Source organism: Rhinoderma darwinii, chromosome 3 (genome assembly GCF_050947455.1).
Source record: "Rhinoderma darwinii isolate aRhiDar2 chromosome 3, aRhiDar2.hap1, whole genome shotgun sequence".
Taxonomy (NCBI): domain Eukaryota; kingdom Metazoa; phylum Chordata; class Amphibia; order Anura; family Rhinodermatidae; genus Rhinoderma; species Rhinoderma darwinii.
In genome coordinates, this window is record NC_134689.1 from 233,106,711 (window position 1) to 233,134,584 (window position 27,874).

Consider the following 27,874-nt stretch of genomic DNA (forward strand, 5'->3'; position numbering starts at 1 on the left):
ACAGGTGGTGAAACAGCATTGGCTCTATACTCTGAGATGGTATTGTAGATGTGTCAGTGGGGGGCAATGTGAGACTGCTATGTGGCACCCTAAGTTAACCACACTATATAGGTCATGCTGCCGGGTCGGACATGTTGGTGTTTGTTTTTTTTGTGTGTGTTTGTTTTGTTTTTAAAAAGCATCCCCTGATGAATCCATTTAAGTAGGAAACTATTTGGGTAGGGAGTTGACAGGGACTGGGCGCTGAATCTGGCCATCCGTATCAAGACAAACACTTGATTTTACAAATAGGGCTCACATAGGTTATAATCCTCCCTTGTTACACGGATTATGATTGTATGACCTTAGCTTTAAAAACATTTCTAACATCTAACAAAAAAATGAGGGGGGAAAAGAAGTGTCTTCATTTCTGCTTATTGCAGCAAGGTTCACACGTAAAGCTTGGCAGCGGTGTCCAGCAAAGATAGCATTGTGCAACGCTGTCACTGATGTCAAGTGAGATCAGGAACTTTTGGGGCATCTGCTATCTGGCAACTCTACCTGCCACACCACATTAACCTCTTGTTCACCACATATAGTTCGCTACATATAAGATTATATGTATATATTTTTTCTTTTTAGACTCTCTTTATAGGATAAACAGACAGGCAGACAGCCTTGTAAAAGTATACAACCCCAGAAAAAAATCAACAGAACAGAAATACAAATGATACTGGATTGTTTTCGCCACTATTCGTATTTCAAACCAGTATGCTCGTCAATCATTTATTTTCTTTTTTTAAACTCTCTCGCTGCAATAACCGCTTTAATGTTTACCTGAGTTTTCAGCAAAAAGTTCAAGATCGTCATGCTCCTCACTCGCCAACGATGTTATGGCGTTCCACCCGCATTTTAGTGCTTTCAGAATTATTTTTCTCCTCCTTTCCAGCTGCTCCGCTATTTTCTGTTCTCTCCATAGTGGGGGGCATGTCTCTGATATGCAAATCTCCCAGTACGGTAGTAATTACTTCCTGCCCACACTTCCAAGCATGCCTTACAGCGCTATTGGGAGCGCATATGATAAACCAATAGGCTGGCTCTCACAATCTAGAACCGTGTGTGTAGGATTGGCCACTCACCAGTCTTGCAGAGTATAGTCGGCTGTGTAGACAAAAAGCTGTCTGGTGGGCGGGCTCTCTCTACACGAAGCCTTTGCTTTCATGCTGCTCATGCAGAAGCTTCCCCTGAGTCCTCTCAGGGCCCCAGTGTTACTTCGGAGGAAGGATCGGGCCCTATTACTTTGAAGGGTTCGTTGCTTTCTCCAAGTAATTAACGCTGGGGCCCTGATACTAAGAAGTGGGCGGGCCCCTTTTTTTCAACATTGTGGCCAGGCCCCTGACTGCAGTACCAGCTGTACTGCCCTGATGGCCTGGGAGCCACCATTTGCAGCAGTTACAGATGTAAAACCAGTCACAGCCACTGAGCCTGAGTAAACAATGAATAGGATACGGCACTGGTATAAGTGTGCTGATTGGCAGGGATCCTGGAGGTCGGACCCCCACCAATCAAATATGGATGGCTCATCCTAAGGATAGACCATCAAGTCCCTCAGTCATAGCTGACTTGAAAATATGTTTATAGTATAATAAAGTTGTAGATGATATCTTCTTATCAGCTTGTTATATATATTGGTATATGCATCCATGGAAGTGTAAGATAAATAGGTTAACTCCTCAATGATCATATTCTTAACTGCTTTGTTAAAGGCCAGTATTATATACCAACCTCAACATAACTAAATCATGAAATCTTTAAATGGATTGTATGTTTAGCGTGTCACTGGGGACCTGCAGAACTTAATTAGTTTTGCATGCTGGATGCCGGGAGAAAGCAATTACTCACACATACGCCATGAACAATCTATACTTTGTAGTTAATGTTCTACATGAACACCAGTGTGACTGTCCTGTAACGTCAGGACAGCTTTGTCTGCGGTACCCTCTGGTTCTCCAAGGGCTCAGAGTGAAATTGCATGCTAGTTACGTTAGTGCATTTGCAAATGGGTAATAAGAAATCAAATTATTGGTGATCGCTTTGATGATTGGATTAGCAGAGTACATTGCCAGGCACGATGCTAATAGACATCTAGAATCCTTGTTTCCTGTAGCACGGGCTAATTCTCTCGTGTGGAAAATGAAATCGCTCAGTGTTATTATCACTCACATTGGCTTTTACGTGACACATGTCATATGTTTATTCTTCTACAAATAAATACTGGCCATCTGTTTTTAAATGTTTTTTTTAGTGAGACACTTGTGATTTTTAAGCTAGAACTTAATTTCCATTAAGGTATATAGTACTAGCAATTACAAAGAAACAGTCGTAGCTAGGTGTTCTTTCGGTGAGTTCTGACTGCTCCTGCAGGACTGCCGGCATCACAATGATACGCCGCCCAGCACCTAGGCTACGTACCCTACCTTCCCAACTGCGCCCTTACGTAAGGCATGTTGACACATAATTATACTGTAGAACCATACACTGGTGTTCTTCGACAGCTTTATTATAATTCTTCAGTTTAACAGTATTTGATACAATATTGAGTTTATCTTCTAATGTGTGATCAGTATTAACTAAACCTTTCAACTCCTTTTTAAATTTGATGTACTTCTTCATTAATTTTTTTTCTTTTCTTGAGGGTATATCTATACCAAATTCCAAAATAGGGGTAAAAATAACACTCTAAAGTGTATTTGGATTCCGTTTAATCTGTTGACCATACTATTAGATCTTGATATTTTAAGACCGGGATGGGGAATGTGCGGGCCGTATAAAGCCTGCGAGATCATTTGGTCGTGCCTCACCTCCCTTAGACCGCTCTGCCTCCGCGTCATTCGCTACTTGGCTCTGTCCGCCCTACTCGCATTTAGGAGCAGAAGAAGGGCAAACGGAGCAAAGTATGGCGGCGGCGGTCTGAGTGAGGTCGGTGCGTGCCGGGCCAAGAGTGGACCTACCCGGTCACCTGACCGGAGTCAGTGACGTGAGATCAGGTGACTGGACTGGTCCACTCCCATCACAGCATATCCTCACCTCACTCTGACCGCCGCTGCCACCGTTTTATTCCCTCCTTGTCTCCAACCGCCCGCCCTACTCACTCGAAGTGTGGTCAGGTGACTTACAGGGTTTTTTTCATCTAGGACATTTATGATATATCCACAGGATATGTCAGATAGATGCGGGTCCCAGATCTATCTCTAGATCGGGGCCCCCTAAACCCTGTTCTACCTCTTTGTGTTGTGGCTGAAGCTTGTTATTTCTGACCATGACGAAGAAACCGTGTAGCTTGCTGAGCTACGCTGTTTCCATAAGTCCCATAGAACTGAATAGTAGTTATGGAAACAGCGTAACCCGCATGTTACGCTGCTTCCGTAACTGCCATTCACTACTATGGGAGTTACGGAAACAGCGCAGCTCAGGGAGCTATGCTGTTTTCTTCTTCATGGTCGGATATCAGCCGGAACACAGAGCTAGAACTGGATTTAGGGGGCCCCTTTCTAGAGATGGATGCCACCTCTGGGACCCGCACCTATCTGTCGTATCATGTGGATATATAATAAATGTCTTTGATGGGGAAAATCACTTTAAAGAGGCTCTGTCACCACATAAGTGCCCTATCTCCTAGATAAAGAGATCGGCGCTGTAATGTAGGTGACAGTAATGCTTTTAATTTAGAAAAACTATATATTTTAAACCACTTTATGAGCGATTTTTAGTTTTATGCTAATGTGTCTTAATGCCCAAGTGGGTGTGTTTTACTTTAGACCAAGTGGGCGTTGTACAGAGGAGTGTTTGACGCTGACTAATCAGCGTCATACACTTCTCTCCATTCATTTACACTGCACTAGCGATATAGTTATATCGTTATATGCAGCTACATACACAAACACTAACATTACTGCAGTGTCCTGATAATGAATATACATTACCTCCAGCCTGGACGTGATGTGTATTCAGAATCCTGACACTTCTGAATCTTTTCTGTGAGATTCCAGCAAGGCAAGCGTAATCTCGTTTGAAATGACAGGTTACATCGTAATCTCGCAAGATTATATATGAGGGGTATATATATTTGTGAGGCTGTACGTAGACAAACTTCTGGCCAAGGCCATCTGTTATACAGTGAATCTCCCTTAAAATCTATATGTGTACCATGAGGATTTTGTTGCGGATTTCACCCTTAACGTTGCAATGGCATTAGATCAATATTATCTAGTCTACATACTGGGATAACACAGATCTTGTTATGAAAGCTTCCTCCGGCCCAGGAAAAAAGTGGAAGTAAAAAAAATATATAAAAAAATAAATAAAAAGCTTGTGAAATAAAATAAAATTCAAAACCCTCCCCCAACGCAACAAACCCATACTGCCAGGTTCCATCTTCTGGGACATGGACGCTCATGGATGTCATAGACCCACATAATAAGTGTGTCCATATCACAGATCCCAAATACTACCTAAAGACTTGAGGTGTGCGAGAAAAGATTGGAGACCTGTGTTCTTAGACATTATAACAATGATGTCGGTTGGGCAAAACACATGTATTTGATATTGTTTTATCACAGAAGGGAACAGGGATTGTTTCGTCAATTAAATTTGTGTGGCTCACTTAATAACAAATTACTAAAGAAAAGAAAGATATAAATTTGCATTTCTTAGCCGTATTGTTATAATTTCACATATATGAAACTGCATCTAAGTTTTACCATTTACTTAAATTAGGCCGTGATGCAGTTCCCTACAGGATTGGTGGCCGGGGCGCCGCTGTGCAAGGGAAAACGTTAAATCGAGGCGCAGCTCTGAATCAGCGCTACTGATTTGGTGGGGCCCCCACAGACCAAAAAGTGATGGCATATCCTTAAGATATGTCATCACTGGAAATTCCTCTTTAAGGCCCCATGCACATGACAGGAATTATGGGCACGGCCGGCCGTGGACTGCCGCGCACAGCCATCCGCATTTGCGGGCTGTGCTTCCATTATACAGTATGGGAGCACAGTCCAAAAAAAAGCAAAAGATAGGACATGTCCTATCTCTTACAGAGGCTTTCTATGGCCCGGACACCTTCCCGTAAATTTATGGGGTGTCAGTGGTCAGTAGAATTGAATGGGTCTGTAATTGCGGACCGTATTTGCGATCCGCAATTATGGATGAAATCTATGGTCGTGTGCATGGGGGCTAAGGCATATTAATGTCATCGCTCTATTAGCGGAGTGGAGAGTGTTTTCCATCATTGTATCCAGTCTGCTTAAATACAGCAGCGGCACAAATCTCTCTCCTGCTTAGTTTTTTTGCAATGTTTTAGTGTAGTTAAAATATATCATCCTGGAGTCCAGGCTGTTTAGGCCAAACTGACAGATGGTATTTTTGCCATTGTGGTAAACTACAGCAGTGGCCGGATTTTACACCGTTGTGAATGTGGTTTTAATAAATTCCATTAACATACTACTTTGAAAACTGTGGTTTTCAGGGCATGCTGCATTATATGTTTTTTAAACCACAGCATGCCCTTATTAGTCATGTTTTCTCATTGGCATCAGTGGGGAACACTGCAACATTAAAAACTGTTTAAAACAAGAAAGGGTTCTAGAAACCTATTCTTAAAATTTTGTTTTTTAACCCCTTCCCGACATTTGACGTATCCATACGCCAAAGTCGGGTAGGGGAAGTATGGAGCGGGCTCACAGAGTGAACCCGCTTCATACGATGCCGATGTCGGCTGTTTGTTACAGCCGACATCTCCAGAGTAACTTGCGGCATTGAGCGCGATCCCGCTAGTTTAACTCGTTAAATGCCGCAGTCAACCGAGACCGCAGCATTTAAATCGTTAGAAAGAGGGGGCGACCCCCTCTAAGAGCTCATCGCGCCCCCCGCAACGTAATCGCGGGGGGGGGGGGGCGATGGTTGCTACGGCTGCCTGGGGGCCTAATGAAGGCCCCCAGGTCCGCCATCTTTGTACACCTATTAAGCCCTGCCTCAGGCAGGGCTTAATACTTGCCTGTCAAAATCACGATATACTGCAATACATTAGTATTGCAGTATATAGTGTAAACGATCTAACGATCGCTGGTTGAAGTCCCCTAGGGGGACTAATAAAAAAAAAAAGTAAAAATGAGTTAAATAAAGTTGTTTTTTTTGTGTAAAAAAATAAATAAATATTAAAAGTTCAAAAAAAACCCCCGTTTCCCATTTTCCCCCTAGACCATAGTAAAAAAATAAATAAACATAATTGGTATCGCCGCGTCCGTAAAAGTCAGAACTATTACAATATATCATTATTTAACCCCGCACGGAGTACGGCGTAAAAAAAAATTTAAGCGCCAGAATCTCTATTTTTTTGTTACCTAATCTCCCACAAAAAAGGAAATAAAAAGTGATCAAACCGTCGCATTTACACCAAAATCGTATTATTAAAAACTACAGCTTAGGCCCCATGCACACGACTGTGCCCGCAATCACGGCCCGCGAATGCAGGCACGGCCGGCCGCCGTCTGCCACCCGCATTTTCGGGCCGTGCTCCCATACAAAGTATGGGAGCACGGCCCGCAAAATGCAAAAGAACGGACATGTTCCATAATTTTCGGAACATCTCTACGGCACGGACACCAGCGCTACGGAAAGGTGTCCGCGTTCAATGAAAGTGAATGGGTCCATTTTTGCGGGCCACAATTGCGGTCCGCAAAAATTGAGGTTTTTTACGGTCGTGTGCATGGGGCCTTATCCCGCAAAAAATAAGCCCTCATACCACTTAATCGACGGAAAAATAATAAAGTTATGGCTCTCGGAATTTGGCGATACAAAATAAATAAAAAAATTTTCGCTTAGGTTTTTTCTTGTAAAAGTAGTAAAATATAGAAAAAAATATATATATTTGATATTGCCGTAATCGTATTGACCCAGAGAATAAAGTTCATATGTTGTTTTAATTGCACAGTGAATTCCGTAAAAACGGCACGCAAAAAAAACATGGAGGAATCGCTGTTTTTTTCATTTTCTACCCCACAAATATTTTTTTTCCAGTTTCCTAGTACATTATATGGCAAAATAAATGGTGCTACGAAAAACGACAACTCGTCCCGCAAAAATTAAGCCCTGATAGTACTATATAGACGGAAAAATAACGACGTTATGGCTTTTGGAAGGTGGGGAGGGAAAAACTAAAATGAAAATCTGAAAAAGGGCTGCGGCGGGAAGGGGTTAAAAATACACCTTCCTGCCATGACTAAGAACGCAGACCGCGTTCGAAACGCGTAGGCTTTGGGTATCTACCCACACATCTCCTACCTTTGCCTTGGGACTGCGTCTCCTTTCCAATTTTAATTTTTTCTACAATAAACATGGGACGTGCTTTTCCCTTTTAAACCAATATCAGCGCTGGATCAATCTCTTCTCTTCTCTACTAAAAATACCAACCGTTATGACGGTTAAAACCTGGACTGGATGCAATTGTTCCTATCTGCATTGGAGGCTCCATTAGGGGCCACTATCGGAGGTCCGGCAGTGATTACCAGGAACCATAGTACACCATGTTGCGCTATTGTTTCTAGTAAAACCACAAACCCCCCCACGAAAAGCCGATGGAACCCATTAAAGTCCATTCGTTCTGTCGGCCACCGGTGGTGTCCATGGTGCAACGGAACCGTCACTTCCGGTTTCCCCTTGTTCTGCACCTCTGGCGGCGCAGAACAACGAAAAGCCCAAACGCAGATGTGAACAGAGCCTTAGCTGTTAGACGTATTCTGTTTTTCTCCCCTTATATTGAACTCTCTCTGATATGATGCAGACCGTCTTGATTTCTGCTCATTGCAGCCAGGTTGACACATGAGCTGTCCAGTATTGTGCTATCCTGTCACTGATGTCAGGTGAGATCAGGAGCGATCAGGACATCTGCCGGCTACTGACTTTACCTGCTGCACCTCATTAACTTTTGTCTCTGAAACATTCCTTTATAGGAAACTACCTTGTATTCTAAAGTGACCCCCTCAGATTTTCCATCTGAATTCGGCGGTGAAAAATCCTCAGCAATCCGCATATCTCAACCACGTGCTGCAGATGAACCGAACCTGCGGTGCGGATTTTTTAAATCTGCACCATGTCAATTTATATTGCGTATTTTCACCATGGATTTCACTCTGTTCAATAAGAGGGGTGACTTTTGCTGTGAAAACCGCAGAAAAATCTTTGTCTAACATGCAAATTTTGATGCAGGAATACTAGCAGAAATTTGTCTTTTAACCCTTTACAGTAACGTCCAATAAGTACAAGGAAGTTCAGAAGTCCTACAGAGCACTGCACCTCCTTCAGTCTAGAAAACAGTGGGGTTTATAGCTCATGGATACCAGTTGATCTGATCTACTAGAGAGAGTTCAGATTCTTCGTAAGCTAATATCGCTTGTACCCGAATGAGATTAATCAGAAATTTTAAATAATTGTAATTTACAAGGCAGTTTAAGCGAGTCAACACTTGGGAAAGCATTGAACGATATTTTGGTGTCCATAGAGAAGCCAGAACCTGTCACGTTGAAAGTGCAGTCCAACCTGCGAGCAGCATGTTATAGTGCAGGATCGGAGAAGATTAATATGTATTTTTGTAGTGTAAGATTCAGTATAACCTGTCATTTATTATTTTTATTTTTTAAACCTCTGCACATTCTGGGCTTAGGAGTCCAGTGGGCGGTTCCAACCAGTGATTGACAGCCTTCCCTGTATGAGCATACGTACAGAGATAGGGTCGTTTCAGCTATGAATTTGCCCTCATCTCCCTCTAGAGGCGAAAGCGGAAGACAAATAGAGCAGATTTCCATCAATTGGAACCAATAGTTTTTATCACCATTACGATTATTATTAAAAATAATCATGTCTCTGACCGGCTTTACTTATCATGTGAACATTGAATATTATTGGCTATTAAGGTTAACCAGTTTCCTTTCCGCTTTGATAGTAAGATAAAGGATTTGTTACAGAAGGCTTTGTCTTTCTTGTAGAGATCTGTGAATTAATTAGCTGATAATCGCTTTTGGAAGTAACAATTAACCTAATTATACTGGCTAAGCTCCATGCCACGTGCATCTTTTTTTTTTTTCCCGTCGGATGGTCTATGTAATTATATTGGATTTTACTTGTTATAGAAATTATAAAAGAATATTTCCAAGTGTTTCTTCCACGAGAATCTTTGCTTTATCATCCTTACTCGCATTTATCCGGTAATGATTATACAGTATATTAAGCCATAACCATATATTGCTGCCATTGTTTACCGCTAATTGGACTATTCACTAAACGATGGTGCCAAATACTGCCACTAATGATTGCTATTAGCTTTAGTTACACTTAATGATTGCAAATGACCATTACACTCCTAGGTTATTGTTTACTAGAGATGTCCATTTACCAGGCATTGCTTTATTATATGAACACGGTTGTTCCTTTGTCATTTTTCATTTCCATTAAATTGCTAAAGGTTTGAGTGCAGAGTTACAACTGCTAGTACTACTTTATTTTTCAGTGCCCTGCAGACCGCAACACTTAAAAAGGGGCTAATATAATTTATGTGGGCACAATGGGCCCATTTAAACATACTGTAGCAATGTAACCATTAATAATGGTGAGGAAAGAGAAAACCTTGAGGACAGGTGGGGCATGAGCAAAACCTTAAAATATGTCAACATTTAAAAGGGAAGTGTTGTTAAGAAACAAAAAAAAAAAAAGAATAAAAGGACACTATCCGAAATCAGTTGAGGGAAGACATTGGCTGTGATGGGCTGTAACAACACATGACCTCTCTAGCCAATCACAGGCGGCAGCAGTCATATGTCGTACTTACTGACCTCACCATTGCAGCTAGTGATTTAATGGAGGAGTGACGTGATGGTATGGCACTTCATAGCTACAACCAATGTACGCACATACCAGTGGAGGACATGGATCGAATCTGCAAGGAATTTTTTTTTTTACAAAGCCCAGTAAACTCCTTTAAGTTGATATAACTTGTACGTAAATGGAACCACAATAGGTAGATGCTGTTGTGGACTTGTATTCATGTGTTTCTTAATTAACCCATTCATGGCCAAGGGTCATTAATGCTCCTGTGTCCAGGTCAAATTTTCCATTTTTGATATGCACTTCTTTAAACGATAATATCCTTGCAACCGCTTTGAATATCACAACTATTTTTACTTTGTTTTTTACACAACTTGGTAGCAGTAACCCAGTATGGCCGCTATACAGTGTGCAGAGCCGCCTGCTTCAGGCTCTGAAACCTGTATGACTCCCTTAGCCGGAATAGCTGATTGGTGCGAGGTCCAGGTGTTCTATACTGATGACCTATCTTCTGGATAAGTAATCATTATGAAAAACCACCCCATGATCACAAAGCCTCTGTTAGCCAGATAGGCAGTGTTTTGCAGCTTATCATTATGTGTAAGTTAAACCAGTGCTTGTATTTGGTCAACACTTCCATTCAGAAGCGATGGCGCCACAACAATCTGTGTGCACGGACCGTGATTACGGCACGGACAGACAGCGGAGTGTCATCTGCGGGCCGTCCACAATCATGGACCATGCACACCCAAAATGTGCGTTGATTTCAATGAGCTCCGGACAATGCACAGATCCTGGCAACCACGGTCGTGCGCATTGATTTCAATGAGCTCCGGGCAATGCTTGGACCGTGGAAACCACGATCATGTGCATTGGCCCAAAGGTTAGCATGTGTTTTATACTCTCCTCAATTGCTGCTTTGCAATTGCATGAAATAAATACAATCTAATTGCAACAAAAGTCTGAAGTTCTGTGCAATTCTTGAATTTCTTATCTATGAAAAATGTCGTCATTGGTATTCAAATCTTAGATACAGTAAATCTTCATTCTATTCTTTTCCCTCCTAGGAGTATAGTTCAGTCTGATGAGAAATTGGTGATCAGTGCTTCCTGGGCCAAGGATGATGACATTACACGTCTTTTAAAGTCACTTCCCAACTGGCTGAACATGACTCAGCCTAAGCAGTTAAGACCCAAAAGAGAAGATGAAGAGGATTTTATACGGTAAATTTGATTTCTGTTCTTACACAGCACATTTCTATATACATGCTAACACATTGGGGGAGATTTATTAATGCTGGTGCACTGAATGGTATGACAGTCTGTCCCCCAGTCCAGCGTGCACCAGGTCCATCAACAAAATTAATCTAGTATTGTGTAAAAAAAAAACACTAATTAAAACCCTGCCATGTCGGACATGGCATTGTTTTGATAAAATAGTTGCACTTGGCGCAACCCTGAGCCCCCACTATTTTTACACATTTAAATGTGTCAGAAATAGTGGTTCAGCTGCTTTATAAATATGACGTTCAGCCCAAATGTCATCTTTTGTATTGTGATAATGCCACAAAACTTGTAAATACATTGGTAAATCATCACTTTATTCTGACTTTGAGGATACATGTATTATAGGGTCCATATTTTCACCTCAATTTCCTACCAATAAATACTAAATGTTTGAGAAGTAGTTCATTAAATTCCCTTCTATTTGCCTCTTATTTATGTTACTCCTTTAATAAAGGAACCGATGCTGGTAATAGAGGAAATCAAATTCCCTGCAGCCTCTTAAAGAGGCTCTGTCACCAGATTTTCAAACCCCTATCTCGTATTGCAGCAGATCGGCGCTGCAATGTAGATAACAGTAAAGTTTGTTTTTTTTCAAAAACGAGCATTTTTGGCCAAGTTATGAGCATTTTTATATTTATGCAAATGAGCCTTTCTTAAGTATAACTGGGCGTGTTTAAAGTTATGTGCAAGTGGGCGTGTATTGTGTGTGTATATCTGGGCGTTTTTACTTCTTTTACTAGCTGGCCGTTGTGAATGGAAGTGTATGATGCTGACGAATCAGCATCATCCACTTCTCTTCGTTAACACCCTGCTTCTGGCAGTGCACAGACACACAGCGTGTTCTCGAGAGATCACGCTGTGACATCACTTCCTGCCCCAGGTCCTGCATCGTGTCGGACGAGCGAGGACACATCGGCACCAGGCGACAGAGGCTACAGTTGATTCTGCAGCAGCATCGGCGTTTGCAGGTAAGTCGATGTAGCCTCTGTCGCCGATGTGTCCTCGCTCGTCCGACACGATGCAGGAAGTGACGTCACGTGTCTGTGCACTGCCAGTAGCTGGGTGTTGACGAAGAGAAGTGGATGATGCTGATTCGTCAGCATCATACACTTCTATTCACAACGCCCAGCTAGTAAAACAAGTAAAAACGCCCAGATGTACACACACAATACACGCCCACTTGTACTTAACTTTAAACACGCCCAGTTGTACTTAAGAAAGGCTCATTTGCATAAATATAAAAATGCTCATAACTTGGCCAAAAATGCTTGTTTTTGAAAAAAACAAAACGTTACTCTTATCTACATTGCAGCGCCGATCTGCTGCAATACGAGATAGGGGTTTGAAAATCTGGTGACAGAGCCTCTTTAACTTCATCTTCATAATACAGATACTGTTTTTCATGCCTGTATTATGTTAGTGCTTACAGCCAATCTGATCACTCTATAGAGAGAATATGGGGACGTTCATGGTGCCTCTGTTCTTTCAACAGCTTCAAGTAGAGAAGCTGAGTCAAATTTGATTTGCTCTGCCATATCACCCAAGGTTATTAGCTTATAAACTCATAAACTGTGTTTTAATTTATATATTAGGCTATTTATAGGAGACAAGTATACACAAAAGCAAAGCCTATAAAAATTCCTTTAACAATAAATCAATTAACGTAAAAAGGAATTCCGATCAATCAGTATGTTTCTTTATTATGGGTTAATTGTTTAAACCCAACAGTTTAAAGCGTAACTAAACTATTAAAAAATGTTTGATGTCATAGTGACCTGCCCAAAGTTTTGATCGGTGGGTGTCCGAGCATTAAGACCCCCACGGATCCCAAAAACAAAGTGGCAGAAGTGCTCGGTTGAGCGCTGTGCAACTTTGTTTCTTTTTCCTCAGAACAGTGTACAGGCTCAATAGAAAGTCTGAGTCCATACACTGGTCGCTCGGCTTTCCGAAGAAAGCCAACCCGAACTAAGCTGCATAGCACTCACCCGAGCACTTCTGCCTCTTCCTTTTAGCGATCGGTGTGGTCTCAGGGCTCGGACCCCCACTGATCAAAACGTCTGACATGTCACTATGACACGTCAAAAGTTTTTTAAAAGTTTACTTACCCTTTAAATACTAGATTGAAAATTAGCTCAAGGACCGTATCCCGAGAGTTTTGGTCAATGATTCCTACTCTAAATGGTCACCGGTTATAAGTGGTGTACCCCAGGGTTCAGGGCTGGGACCGCTATTATAATAGCATGTTTTCTATTTTTGCAGATGACACCAAGCTATGTAATGTAATGTAATGTAGTACAGTCTATGGAAGATGTTCATAAATTAAAAGCGGGCTTTGACACACTGAGTGTCTGGGCATCCACGTGGCAAGTGAGATTCAATGTGGATAAAAGTTATGCATCTGGGTACTAGTCATTGCATGCATACAAAGCGAGGAAAGGAACTGCAGCACTCAAGATTATCCCAAAAATGTGTAGGATTTTATAAATGCTTGATAACGACCCAATTTGGGTTGAAACAATGCAAGTGTTTTTATGCTTTAGTGAATAAAACCCTACACATTTTTTGGGATAATCTTGAGTGCTGCAGTTCCTTTCCTCGCTTTGTATGCCATTTGTCTCCCTTGGACCGGGGATATCTTTTTTTCTGCGTGCACCACCCATGATTGGGGAGTTGTCCTTACCTGCTGGTTAAACTTACCTGGCTGTGCTGCTGATTTCTTGAATATCCAAGCAATTTGCATGCACCATATGTCCTAGGAGGAATACAATTGGGACAGTCATTTGTAGAGAAGGATCTGGGTGTACTTGTAGATCATAAACGAAATATCATGCAATAGAATGTTAATCAGCTGCTTCTAAGGCCAGTAGGGTACTGTTGTGTATTAAAAGTGGACTTAACTGGACATAATATTTCGCTCTACAAAGCATTGGTGTGGCTTCCTCTGGAATATGCAATTCGGTTCTAGGCACCAGTTTATAGAAAGGATGCCCTGAAGTTGGAAAAGGTACATGATAAGAGGAATGCATAATCTTAAGTTATTGGGACAGTTTAATTATATTTATTTAGTCTTGAGAAGACACACGACTAAGGGTGGGCATAATAAATCTTTACAAGTATATTAAAAGGGTTGTCCCTCAAAGGACATTTATCACCTATCCACAGTATGGGTGATAAATGTATGATCGCTAGTGGCCCCACCAGTGGGACCTTCACAGATTTCTAGACAGGGCGTCCCGCTATTTAACCCCTTAATGATCGTTGTTAAGCCTTTTCACGGCGGCCACTAATGGGCTTTATTCTGATGCAATAGGCTTTTCACGGCGTTGCATCAGAATAAATAAACAGAGCAGGGAGCCGTTAAATCTCCCTGCTCTCTCCTACCAGATGTAGCTGAGGGCATCCCTGCTCGAACAGGTGAGATCGATATTAGTATCGATCTCACCTGTTTAACCCCTCAGATGCGGCGCTCAATAGCGAGCACTGCATCGGAGTGGTTTTGGAGAGAGGGAGGGAGCTCCATCTAATCCCACTGACACCCGGCGATAATATCGCCGAGTGTGTCTCCCCGATGGCAGCCGGGGGCCTAATAAAGGCCCCCAGGTCTGCCTGTAATGAATGCCTGCTAGGTCATGCCAGAGGCATGGCCTAGCAAATGCCTGTCCGTTTTATGCGGACAGGCAGTAATACACGCAATACAAATGTATTGCAGTGTATTATAAATGCGATCGGAGGATCGCATGTTAAAGTCCCTTAGTGGGACTAGTAAAGAAAGTTTAATAAAGTTAATAAAAAAAGTGAAAAAAAAACATAAATGAAAAACACTTTTTTCCCCCTTACAAAATGCTTCACTATGAAAAAAAACAAAAGAAAGCAAAAAAGTTACACATATTTTGTATCGCCGCCTCCGTAACTACCCCGACTATAAAGCTATTACATTATTTAACCCGCACGGTGAACGCCGTAAAAAATAAAATAGAAAACAATGGAAAAATTGCTGTTTTCTGTGAATCCTTACTTAAAATTTTTTTTATCAACAGTAATCAAAAAGTCGCATCTACTGCAAAATCATGCCATTAAAAAATACAACTTGTCCTGCAAAAAAACAAGACCTTATTCAGCTATGTCGATGCAAAAATAAAAAAGTTATAGCTCTTCGAATGTGACTATGGAAAAACTATAAAAATTGCTTGGTCATTAGGGCCCAGAATGCAAGCAGGGGAAAGGGGTTAATGGCACATACCAAATATCTGGTGAAAATCTATTCCATGTAAAATCTCCTCAAAAGATAAGGGGGCACCTCCTCTTTCTGGAGATAAAAAGGTACAGTCTCCAAAGGTGAAAAGCCTTTTTTACCTTAAAGAGGCTCTGTCACCAGATTTTGCAGCCCCTATCTGCTATTGCAGCAGATAGGCGCTGCAATGTAGATTACAGTAACGTTTTTATTTTTAAAAAACGAGCATTTTTGGCCAAGTTATGACCATTTTTGTAGTTATGCAAATGAGGCTTGCAAAAGTCCAAGTGGGCGTGTATTATGTGCGTACATCGGGGCGTTTTTAATACTTTTACTAGCTGGCCGTTCTGATGAGAAGTATCATCCACTTCTCTTCAGAACGCCCAGCTTCTGGCAGTGCAGACACAGCGTGTTCTCGAGAGATCACGCTGTGTCGTCACTCACAGGTCCTGCATCGTGTCAGACGAGCGGGGACACATCGGCACCAGAGGCTACAGATGATTCTGCAGCAGCATCAGCGTTTGCAGGTAAGTAGCTACATCGACTTACCTGCTAACGCCGATGCTGCTGCAGAATCAACTGGTGCCGATGTGTCCGACACGATGCAGGACCTGTGAGTGATGTCACAGATCTGCACTGCCAGAAGCTGGGCGTTCTGAAGAGAAGTGGATGATACTTCTCATCAGAACGCCCAGCTAGTAAAAGTAGTAAACACGCCCCGATGTACGCACATAATACACGCCCCGATGTACGCACATAATACACGCCCACTTGGACTTTTACTTTTAAACACACCCACTTGGACTTTTGCAAGCCTCATTTGCATAACTACAAAAATGGTCATAACTTGGCCAAAAATGCTCGTTTTTTAAAAATAAAAACGTTACTGTAATCTACATTGCAGCGCCTATCTGCTGCAATAGCAGATAGGGGCTGCAAAATCTGGTGACAGAGCCTCTTTAAGAACTGTGAATCTGTGGAATGGTCTACCTCAGGAACTGGTTTTGGCAGGAAGAGTTGATGGCTTCAAGAAAGGCATAAAAGTTTTCTTAGAGTAAAATAACGTCAACGCTTATGTAAAGATTGTTTGATTTAGTCTGATCACCACTTGAGATCAGGGAGTAAATGTTTCCCTTTTAGGGCAGATTTTCTCAAGCCTTATGGATTTATTTTTGCCATCCTCTGCCTCCATGGGGAAAAAATGATAACCACTAAAGTTATAAAATGTTGTCCTACCCCTTACTTTCAAAGATCCCCTGGTTGAACTTGATCGATGTGTCTTTTTTTTTTTTTTTTTTTCATTTTCAGGGAAAATGTCAACTTATAAGCAGTTTGCAGCATTTAAAAAAACAAAACAAAAAAAAACGGAGGTGGGGCTTAGCTGAAAGGGCAGGGCCACCCATGGGCCGAGAAATTTACTATAATTTAAATAATAGCGGAAAATTAGGAGCTGGAGTAGATTTCACTCTGTGGGGCATAACATGGTAGAGACCCGTCCCAGGCCCCGTACCAGTCCCCGCACCTTCTCCCCCGATCAGACTAAAAGTCAAACGAGCCCTTCTATACATGTAGTATTGGGGTTTTTATTACGGCAAAGGCACATACATCTATGTCATAACATATGATATATCTGGTTGTATGCAGATATATTTTGTTAAAGTGGAAAGAGAATTTTACTGCAGTGGGATTCACTATTTTAGAGTGTGAGTTCTATGGCAGTGTAATATATTCTTTATAAAAAAAAATCATGTGCATTTACTGTATATTTACAATAAAGTTCCATTTTAATGTATCATGAAGCTCTGTTAGGCTATGTTCACATCTTGTTTTCGCCCTACGTTTAGCATTCACATTGGTAAAGCTCCCTACGTACATGCTAAACAGCCCGTTAGCCCAACGGAGTCAAAAAGAGTGTTCTCTGACGAACTCGTATACATCGGTAAAACTTTTTTTGAAGGATGGAATAACGTAGTAGGCTAAGTTTTCCCATCCTGAGGGGGTCACGCAAAAAAAAGTATACAGTGTGTTATATTTTTTTTATCTGGTAGCCTGTGTGTGATGGATGCCACTGTATGGCATCCGTCATAAGTATAGGTTAAACGTAAACCTTGGGGAGCTTTTCCGGGGCTGAAATCCCTAGGAAGAGCATCAGGTAGCGCTTGGCCCAGGAATTCCGGCGCTGGGGAAGCCCCGGACATCACTGCCCATGTATGGACAGTGATGTCAGGGACTTTCAACTAGGGAGAGAAAGGCCAGAGCATCTGTAGCATCTGGCCGAAGACTTTGGGACTGGAGAAGCCCCTGGCGTTACTGTCCATATATGGACAGTGATGTCAGGGGCTCCTCCAGTCCTGGCGTCGCCGGACAGTGCATTCCGATGCTCTGTCTGGGAACTACGTCGTTTGAAGCCCTTGAGATCAATGTCAATATATGATCAGTGACGTCAGGGCCTTCCTCTAGGAGCGGAATCCCCATCCAGAGTGTAGCCGATGCTCCAGCATCTCAAAGCCCCTAATGTCACTGTTCATATATGGACCGTGACGTCAGGGGCTCTTCAAGGAGCGGAATTCTTGACCAGAGTGTTGCCGACATCTCAAAGCCACTAACGTCACTGTCCATATATGGGCAGTGACGTCAGGAGCTTCCCCGGGCTCAGTGCTTAAAGTAGCGCTGTGCCCGTGTAGTTCAGGTGACGTATCCCACTGTATGCCTATACAGTGGGAATCGTCTGTACATTTCGGTCGGAGGTATAAGTCGGGACTTCTCCCGACGTATTCTTTCAAAGGATGGAAAAAAACTAGATGTGACCGTAGCCTTACCTTAAATCCTCTCTGCTATTCTACTCCTTGCTGGGGTCAGTGTGTTGTTGGGTTGTTTATCCTGATAAATCTTTGGCACTTACTGACAGCAAAAGGCGCTCGTGTCCATATTCATACGGTCTGAAAAGCAAGTGTTTTCATATTGATACATAGTGCAAACTGTGCTCCACATTTTGGCCAAAAGTTTCTTCTTCACTTAGTTCATTTCTGCAATATTTTGAGTATTATTCTTTGTATTTTATACTAGCAGAGCACCCTATGAATTTGATGGATGCTTAGTATAAAAACAACTCAATTGGATTAGACTTCAGTCCTCTTTTTGTACTATGGTTCAGTGAATATAAGACGAGATGTCATAATTACTATCCTTCCATTTCGTAGGAAGACTTGTGGTAGCGGTGTTTGTTGTGCCCATGAACTATATCGTTAACCTGGTGTTTTGGGGACACATCAGCTCGAATCATTTTCTACCTCGCTTAGTTATTGAGAAGTGTGATTAAATGGAGTGTTGCATACACCTTGTAAATCCACAATTAATATGCAGGTCCTACCCTGTCTATAGCATTATGTAGAGTTTGTTGATCTGATATTTCTACCTTCTTACTGAGTATATTGTTATAATACATTTAGACCATTAACATCTTCCTTATTGCTGTTTGGCGTAAGGAGAACATACAGACTTAATTACAGTTCTCTTTAACCCTATAATAAGTTATGAATTCCTATTTTATAAACCCCATATATTGTTTTCTGAACTTTCACAGAAAGCTCCTTCTCCAAAGGCATTGTTGACTTGGCATTGAAGAGATTCGGTCCCTTGAATAGACAATCCTGCCCTTTACTGACTTAATCCTTTGTGATATTGCGTGCATGTTGTTGCATAATCATAACTGATTGCTTATTTTAATATTTTTGATTGATGATGGCAATATACATATTTAGGGATTATCATCCTTGCTTTTTTTTCTCAAATCCAGGTCAAAACAAAATGTACTAGAGCAATTTTTGTCTGATTGCAGCCCTGTAGGTAGTTGTAAATTGTAGTGTAAACAGAGAATAGTCCTTGGCTTTAATCTCTTGTGATAATCATCCTGTATTACAACTCTTCACAATCAAGCTTTTACAGAAGTCGCAATCAAGCGACATGGCTGCTGGGGAAACGATTCACTTTCTATAAAGAACTATTGTATTTGGATTCGGATGTTCTACCTGTGTAAACTGGAAACTTTGTCTTGGATCTAGTATAAAGTCTTGCATTTTTCAATACGCACAGTAGCTCATATTTGTAAACCAATTATCCAGCTCTGTACAAATTAACTATAACAACTGGGGCTGGGCAATTAATCTGAAAAAAAAAAACAGAACAGAAATTCAGCGCAGATAACTGAGGTCATATTTTCACATTTAAAGTTTTTTATTTGTTTCCCCAGTTTCAACTAGATCTGCGTCGTCAGGACGCTGATACAGTTGAACCCTATAGTAGACCAGGGAACCGTCAGTTCCGTGCTCTACTATTCCGAATACATCACTGCCTCACACCTGTCTGTGCTGAGCCGTGAGCTCATGATTCCTGTATATAACCCCCATAACCCCTGTATACAGGGATGATAAGAGTTTTATGTACAGGGAGAATAAGAATTATATACAGGGATGATGGCTGGTATATAACAGCGATCACAATATAGTTATATTTTACATATACTGTAAAAAACAAACACAGGCTGGGGGGGGGCAAAAACACTTAATTTTAAGAAGGCCAATTTACCCAGGATGAGGGCTGCAATTCAGGATATAGACTGGGAAGAACTAATGTCAAATAACGGTGCAAATGATAAATGGGAGATTTTCAAATCTACTTTGGGTAATTATAGTGCAAAATTTATTCCTATAGGTAACCAGTATAAACGACTAAAATTAAACCCCACATGGCTTACACCTTCTGTAAAAAGGGCAATACATGACAAAAAAAGGGCATTTGAAAAATACAAATCTGAGGGTACAGCTGTAGCCTTTGTAAAATATAAAGAGCCTAATAAAATCAGCAAAAAATAGAAAATGAAAGGAAGGTAGCCAAGGATAGTAAAACAAATTCCCAAAAAATCTTCAAGTATATAAATCCCAAAAAGCCAAGGTATGAACATGTAGGACGCCTAAATAGTGGTAATGGGGAGTTGGTCACAGGGGATCAAGAGAAGGCAGAGTTACTAAATGGGTTCTTCAGCTCTGTATATACAACAGAAGAAAGTGCAGCTGATGTAGCCGGTGCCAGTGCTGTTAATATATCAGTTGATATACTGAATTGGATGAATGTAGATATGGTGCAAGCTACATAAAATAAAATAAATGTACACAAGGCTCCGGGACCAGATGGGTTACACCCTAGAGTTCTTAAGGAGCTTAGTTCAGTTATTTCTGTCTTCCTCTTCATAATATTTAGAGATTCTCTAGTGACTGGTATAGTGCCAAGGGACTGGCGCAGGGCAAATGTGGTGCCTATTTTCAAAAAGGGCTCTAGGTCTTCCCCGGGTAATTATAGACCAGTAAGCTTAAAATCCATTGTGGGGAAAATGTTTGGGGGGCTATTGAGGGACTATATACAGGATTCTGTGACAATAAATAGTATTATAAGTGATAGCCAGCACGGTTTTACTAAGGACAGAAGTTGTCAAACCAACCTGATTTGTTTTTATGAAGAGGTGAGCAGAAGCCTAGACAAAGGGGCCGCTGTGGATAGTGTTTTTGAACTTTGCAAAGGCATTTGACACTGTCCCTCATAGACGTCTAATGGGTAAATTAAGGACTATAGGTTTAGAAAGTATAGTTTGTAATTGGATTGAGAATTGGCTCAAGGACCGTATCCAGAGAGTTCTGGTAAATGATTCCTACTCTGAATGGTCCCCGGTTATAAGTGGTGTACCCCAGGGTTCAGTGCTGGGACCACTATTATTCAACTTATTTATTAATGATATAGAGGATGGGATTAATAGCACTATTGCTATTTTTGCAGATTACACCAAGCTATGTAATATAGTTCAGACTATGGAAGATGTTCGTGAATTGCAAGCTGATTTGAACACTAAGTGTTTGGGCGTCCACTTGACAAATGAAGTTTAATGTAGATAAATGTAAAGTTATGCACCTGGGTACGAACAACCTGCATGCATCATATGTCCTAGGGGGATAGGGGGAGCTACACTGGGGGAGTCACTTGTTGAGAAGGATCTGGGTGTACTTGTAGATCATAAACTAACAGCATGCAATGTCAATCAGCTGCTTCAAAGGCCAGCAAGATATTGTCGTGTATTAAAAGAGGCATCGACTCACGGGACAGGGATGTAATATTACCACTTTACAAAGCATTAGTAAGGCCTCATCTAGAATATTCAGTTCAGTTCTGGGCTCTAGTTCATAGAAAGGATGCCCTGGAGTTGGTAAAAATACAGAGAAGAGCAACGAAGCTAATAAGGGGCATGGAGAATCTAAGTTATGAGGAAAGATTAAAAGAACTAAACCTATTTAGCCTTGAAAAAAGACGACTAAGGGGGGACGTGATTAACTTATAAATATATGAATGGCACATACAAAAAATATGGTGAAATCCTGTTCCATGTAAAAACCCGTCAAAAAACAAGGGGAACTCCCTCCGTCTGGAAAAAGAAAGGTTCAACCTGCGGAGGCGACAAGCCTTCTTTACTGTGGGAACAGTGAATTTATGGAATAGTCTACCGCAGGAGCTGGTCACAGCAGAGACAGTAGATGGCTTTAAAAAAGGCTTAGATAATTTTCTAGAACAAAAAAATATTAGCTCCTATGTGTATAATTGTTTTTACGTCCCCTTTCCCATCCCTTAAAAAATATACAGGGATGATGGCTGGTATATACAGGGATGAGGGCTGGTATATACAGGGATGAGGGCTGGTATATACAGGGATGATGGCTGGTATATACAGGGATGATGGCTGGTATATACAGGGATGATGGCTGGTATATACAGGGATGATGGCTGGTATATACAGGTATGATGGCTGGTATATACAGGGGTGATGGCTGGTATATACAGGGGTGATGGCTGGTATATACAGGAATGATGAAGGTAATATACAGGAATGATGAAGGTAATATACAGGAATGATGAAGGTAATATACAGGAATGATGAAGGTAATATACAGGAATGATGAAGGTAATATACAGGAATGATGAAGGTAATATACAGGAATGATGAAGGTAATATACAGGAATGATGAAGGTAATATACAGGAATGATGAAGGTAATCTACAGGGTTGATGGCGGTTCTAAACAGGGTTGATGGCGGTCCTGTACAGGGTTGATGGCGGTTCTGTACAGGGTTGATGGCGGTTCTGTACAGGGTTGATGGCGGTTCTGTACAGGGTTGATGGCGGTTCTGTACAGGGTTGATGGCGGTTCTGTACAGGGTTGATGGCGGTTCTGTACAGGGTTGATGGCGGTTCTGTACAGGGTTGATGGCGGTTCTGTACAGGGTTGATGGCGGTTCTGTACAGGGTTGATGGCGGTTCTGTACAGGGTTGATGGCGGTTCTATACAGGGTTGATGGCGGTTCTATACAGCGTTGATGGCAGTTATATACATACAGCGTTGATGGTTGTTCTATACAGGGTTGATGGTGGTTCTATACAGCGTTGATGGTGGTTCTATACAGGGATGATAAGGTTATATACAAGAATGATGGGGTTAATATACAGGGACTTCTCTATGGTGTTGCTTTAAACAACCTAAAACCGATCCTATCAAAATGGTTTGTTGTTATTAATTGAAGAAGATACACTTGAAGGTTAAACCTTCATCTGAGTTAGGTCAGACGTGGTACAGACGCTAATCTAGTTCTTATTCATTTTTGCCCCCTGTCCATAGGTGAAATTGATAATCTTGCTTTCCTCCTGTCAGGTTGGGCACCATGATAAGCACATGTGTTTTCAGATTAGGATGTGTGTAGCTGCAGGAGATGTCAAAATTTGGGGGTTAAAACTTATTTTTCAGTTGCACACAGATTTAAAAAAAGCACCAGCTCTAGGGATTAGAATTCCAGAATGTAGTTAACGTGCAACTTTTTCTGCTTCATAGTCCGTATTTAGAATGATGTTATTGCTACCTAAGGCAAGAGATAATGCAGAACTGAATAAACTTGGCCTGTCCTCGCTTCTCAATAAATTATTTAAAGTTGATGTGAGTATGATCCTGCCATTTATGTATTCGCTTACAGAGTTTCATCAGTATTATATAATGCGCACAAATATTATTGTTTAATAATAATGTTCACAACGTCTTTAAAAGTTCTAATATAGGAGAATAATTGTCATTTGATGTCCATATTTTAACGCAACAGGTGGATGGAAATATACAGCTTAGGTCTACATCTCATTTTTGGCCATTTATCAGATGTCAATTCTTGCATATACTTAAAAAATATGTACACTATACATGGGTGTTTCTAATCTATGGAAAACGTGTCCTAGTATCCTTGTAAGGATTCTGTTTTTGTTTTGTTAGCTGAACAGAAAACTGTATCAACCATGCTACCCTGTTCTATGAAAAACAGTTTCCTAATAGATTTTTATGGAATGAAAGGCAATAGCTGACAGATCAAAATATACTGGGATCCATCTGCCGAAAACAAAAAATCCATAAAATGGGTGCCAGTTATATACTATTTCTACTAATCTAATTGGTACAAAGTTTTTCCCTTCTTTACTTTGTTTTTTTTAAATCACACGCATGTCTCTGATATGATGAAAAACTATCTTTATAGACATTTAGCTGTGGCAGAGGTGTAACTTACAGCTCCTGGGCCCCAATGCAAAATCTTTAACAGGGCCCCCCATTTACCATGTGCCATTTATAATACTGTTTGGTTTGCCTCTGGGCACTCTCAGAAACCAGATGACCTAACCGAAAAAGCAGCATGAATCAATATGGCCCAAACATATAAAGCATGAGAAATGAAAATTATTCAACTTATATGGGCTGATTCAAGGGTGTATACCCAAAAAGCATCAAGACTGTATGTATATATATATATAACCTAGAAAAAAATAGATGCTCGCAAGACAAGAGAAATAATGAAAATAGAAAAATACTTTATTGAAATACATGATAAAGAAAAATAGACAATAGATTCAAATGAGGAATCCATAAACCACAGTTAAAAACGGGACAAAAAGCTGTGTATCTACTAGATAAATACAGAGTACAAATTTGTATCCATAGCAGGCCTTCAGAAAAATGCAAATGCAGCCCAAAAGAGGGCATGAGGGCAATATGCTGACCACATATAAATGCAGCAAAGTGCTATATAAACACAAGTGTATATGATAATATTAGTAAGCCATGTACATCATTGACATAGGTTTAGGCAAATATGTGGTCAATAGAAGCTGAAGGAAAGACAATAGTCTGCAGAGTTTAACAAAACATATTAAACAGGATATATCATACCCATGGTAGATACGGGAGAGAATACAGCCTCCCCAACGCGCGTTTCGGCGCAAATGCCTTCCTCTGGGGGTCAGAAGGCCCTATAAGAAAAAATTTACTTATACTCCTCAAACCTGGCCGATCCCACAATGCGCAAGAATGCTGAGGCCTCTTCTGGACTTTTGTGGCACGATGCAGTGACATCATTTCTCCAGGACGCCGGCGTCCTGTGCGTGGTCCTGGTAACTTGTAGACTGCAGGCCTACAAGACAGATAATGGCATAGGCTCCTTGCTCTACAAAATGTTTTAACTGTATCTGCGTTTTGGGGACACGGATACAGTTGAAGGTGTTGCTCGCCGGGGGATACAGGCCCAGCCCACCGGGAAGCTGCTCTGTTCAGCAGATTACATATCCGGGCCTGCTGCTGCTCAGCCCATAGGCCATTTTTTTGGGGAAGGCCTACAGCTATAGCTCCATCTGCCCCATTGTTAATCCAGCCCTGACTCCATACTTGGCTGATCACTCCAGCATTCAAGAGTTTTGTGCTTGGAGTTTCAGATTGTGGGATGCATGAGTCAACAGCCATCACCCAGGCAAGGTAAGCAGTCACGGTTTCAGCATATTAAGCACATTTTGCTCAGCAGGGCAAAGAAAGTAATAATGGACGGATTCTCCTTGTATAATTAGTTTTTAAAGCCCTAAGGACTGTTTGGCACTCGGTGTCCTTCAAGTCATATAAAGGTTACCTCTCATTTCATTAACAGAACAGAAATTTCAGCCTTAGAAGTACATTTATTATTAGCAGACTTGACTTTGATGTGAGAGAACAGAAGACGAGGAGACGTAGGAGGCATAACAAATCATTACAGCTGTCCCCTGCACTGTCATAGTCAAAAGGCATATTCAGGCAGTCACCGTGCTATCAGTAAATGATGGCCAAGTCACTGTTATCTCTGTTAATGTATATTATGCAGATTAAACTCCCCTATACTTAAATATTGCCTAGGATGGAAGGAGCAAATATTAGTAGAGGGAAATGTGTGTCCATAGAGTTTATTCTACACCATGTGAGGCTGTTAACTTCTTAATCAGTACAATCCAAACATCCAGAATAATTGCCGACACTAAATGAACTGCTCCGACAAGGACACTGAATCGTTTTTGTACCTTTATATTCAAGTAACTGAACATTGTCCTTTTATTTTTTCCTTCCCCTTTTTATTTATAAAATGTCTTATGCTTTTATTTTATGCAGGAAATCTACAGCTAAAATAAAAAGCCGTCTTTTAAATCGTCCGTATGAGAGAATGTGTTTTGTAATTCAGAAATATAGATAAAATGAATTCTAAATATTCACAATTTTTTTTTTTTTTAGATTGAACACTTTTAATAACGATTTTTTTTATAGGCAATGCATAATTCAATGGCTTGAGGCTACCTTCTATAGGACAGCACATCACCAAGCAGGTTTACTGCAATGCTAGTGAACTTGGTCTGAAACATTGAAGAACCTTGATCCTGCAGCTACAATATGGTCTGAATTGGGAGCAGAGGGTGAACCATCCATCTTTTAACCAAGTTTGGGTGAATTTTATACAAAGTGGGACCACAGCCACATCACTAAAGTCCTAGATTCTAATGCCAGTTATTGTAATAATGCATTAGTTCACATTGACATCAAGTTCTACTTACAGGTGCTTAAAGGGAACCTGTCAGTACATTTGGAGTCACTAAACCACCAGCATGCCGCTTTATGCAGCTTGCGTTTAGTGTTCCAAACATGCCTACCTCTAAAACAGACATTCAGGGAATAATTAGTAAAGTAGGTTAAAACTTACCGGTCCAAGTCTGGTAGCATCGGACGCATGCTCAATGCGCACATAAAGCAAGGGACCGTACACCTGTGTTCAATACGCATGCGCAGTATACTGTCCTCGGCTTCAATTTAATTTTATCAATTCAAAATGCCTTCTTCACCATAATAGCAGCACCGTCATTGTACATCTGTTCTATAAACAAACTCTTATAAGTATTAACTTCCATTTGGGTAATGCTCTGGATGCAGCTATTCTTATGACAGCCGCAGTATGGTTGCTGCTGATCCCCTTTGTGGTGTTAAGACGCCTTGAAGGCATTGTTTTTTCCCTATATGTAGCTGTGCCACACACAGTCACAGAACAGTCAGGGATTTTACAAGATTTGCCTCACGAGCGCTCTTGCCGCTTCATTTTAGCAATCGGTGGGGGTCTCCGTTCTCGGACCCCCACCAATCAAAACTTCTGACATGTCACTATGGCATGTCAGGAGTTTGTCGAATGTTTAGTTACCCTTTAAAGGAGTTATGTGAAGCTTTTTTTTTTTTTTTTTTTTTTTTTAAAGGGTTGTCCAGGATTAGGAGGGGAGGGTCTGCTTTGTTTTTTCCCTAGAAACAATGCCGCCCTTGTATTGGATCTATCTGCTAATTCAGTTAAACCCCATTAGCTTGAAGCTATTTTTTAAGACCATTAGGATGGCAGTAGAAGTTTTTCAGGCAGTAGTGGTTGGTGTTGGAAAGACAAGGCATTAGAGATCTGTCAATGGTTTACAGTATATGTGTTAGTTGATCTAGCTGGGCCATTACATGCAAATGTTCTCTGCACATTTCAGGTGTTCTAGACTTCTGCATTATATTTCATCTAAGCACTTTGTTTTCTTGGCTTGTTTTTTTTTTCATTGTGTCAGAAGCACCCAACTGTGAGTTAACAGGCAGTCTTATTATCTTGCATGTCAAGGTGCTAAAGCTTAAATGCAGATATTTTCTGTAGCATTACCTTACTCATCACCACTTTAGTGCTCTTCCGAAGCCCGATGATGGATGATGACTGCTTATGAGAGAGCCCATTTAATGATTTTTTTTATTTCTAGCTATTTAACCTGGACCATACTTGTCGAATGTATAGTTTAATAGATTTAAGAAAATTCAAGATTAATTTAATAATAATCCATGGACAAATTGGACTGGCATTGCTTTGAGAAAGGATTGTACTGTTTTTATTATCATCAGAAAATGGCATAGTATTTAAATCTAATTTTAATTATCATTTTTTATTTTGATTAGTATTCATTTTATATATATATATATATATATATATATATATATATATATATATATATATATATATATATATATATATATATATATATATACACAGACTCCCGTTCAAAAGTTTAGGGTCACTTAGAAATTTCCTTA

General features: G+C 40.8%; 1 protein-coding gene across 1 annotated transcript in view; it reads left to right on the plus strand.

The window, feature by feature from the left end:
- Positions 1-27,874, plus strand: part of EXOC4 (exocyst complex component 4) — a 410,874-nt gene that overhangs the window by 291,522 nt on the left and 91,478 nt on the right. The window contains exon 13 of the mRNA XM_075857508.1: positions 10,920-11,075. Coding sequence (XP_075713623.1) covers positions 10,920-11,075 — 156 coding nt within the window. The remainder of the gene's footprint in view (positions 1-10,919; positions 11,076-27,874) is intronic.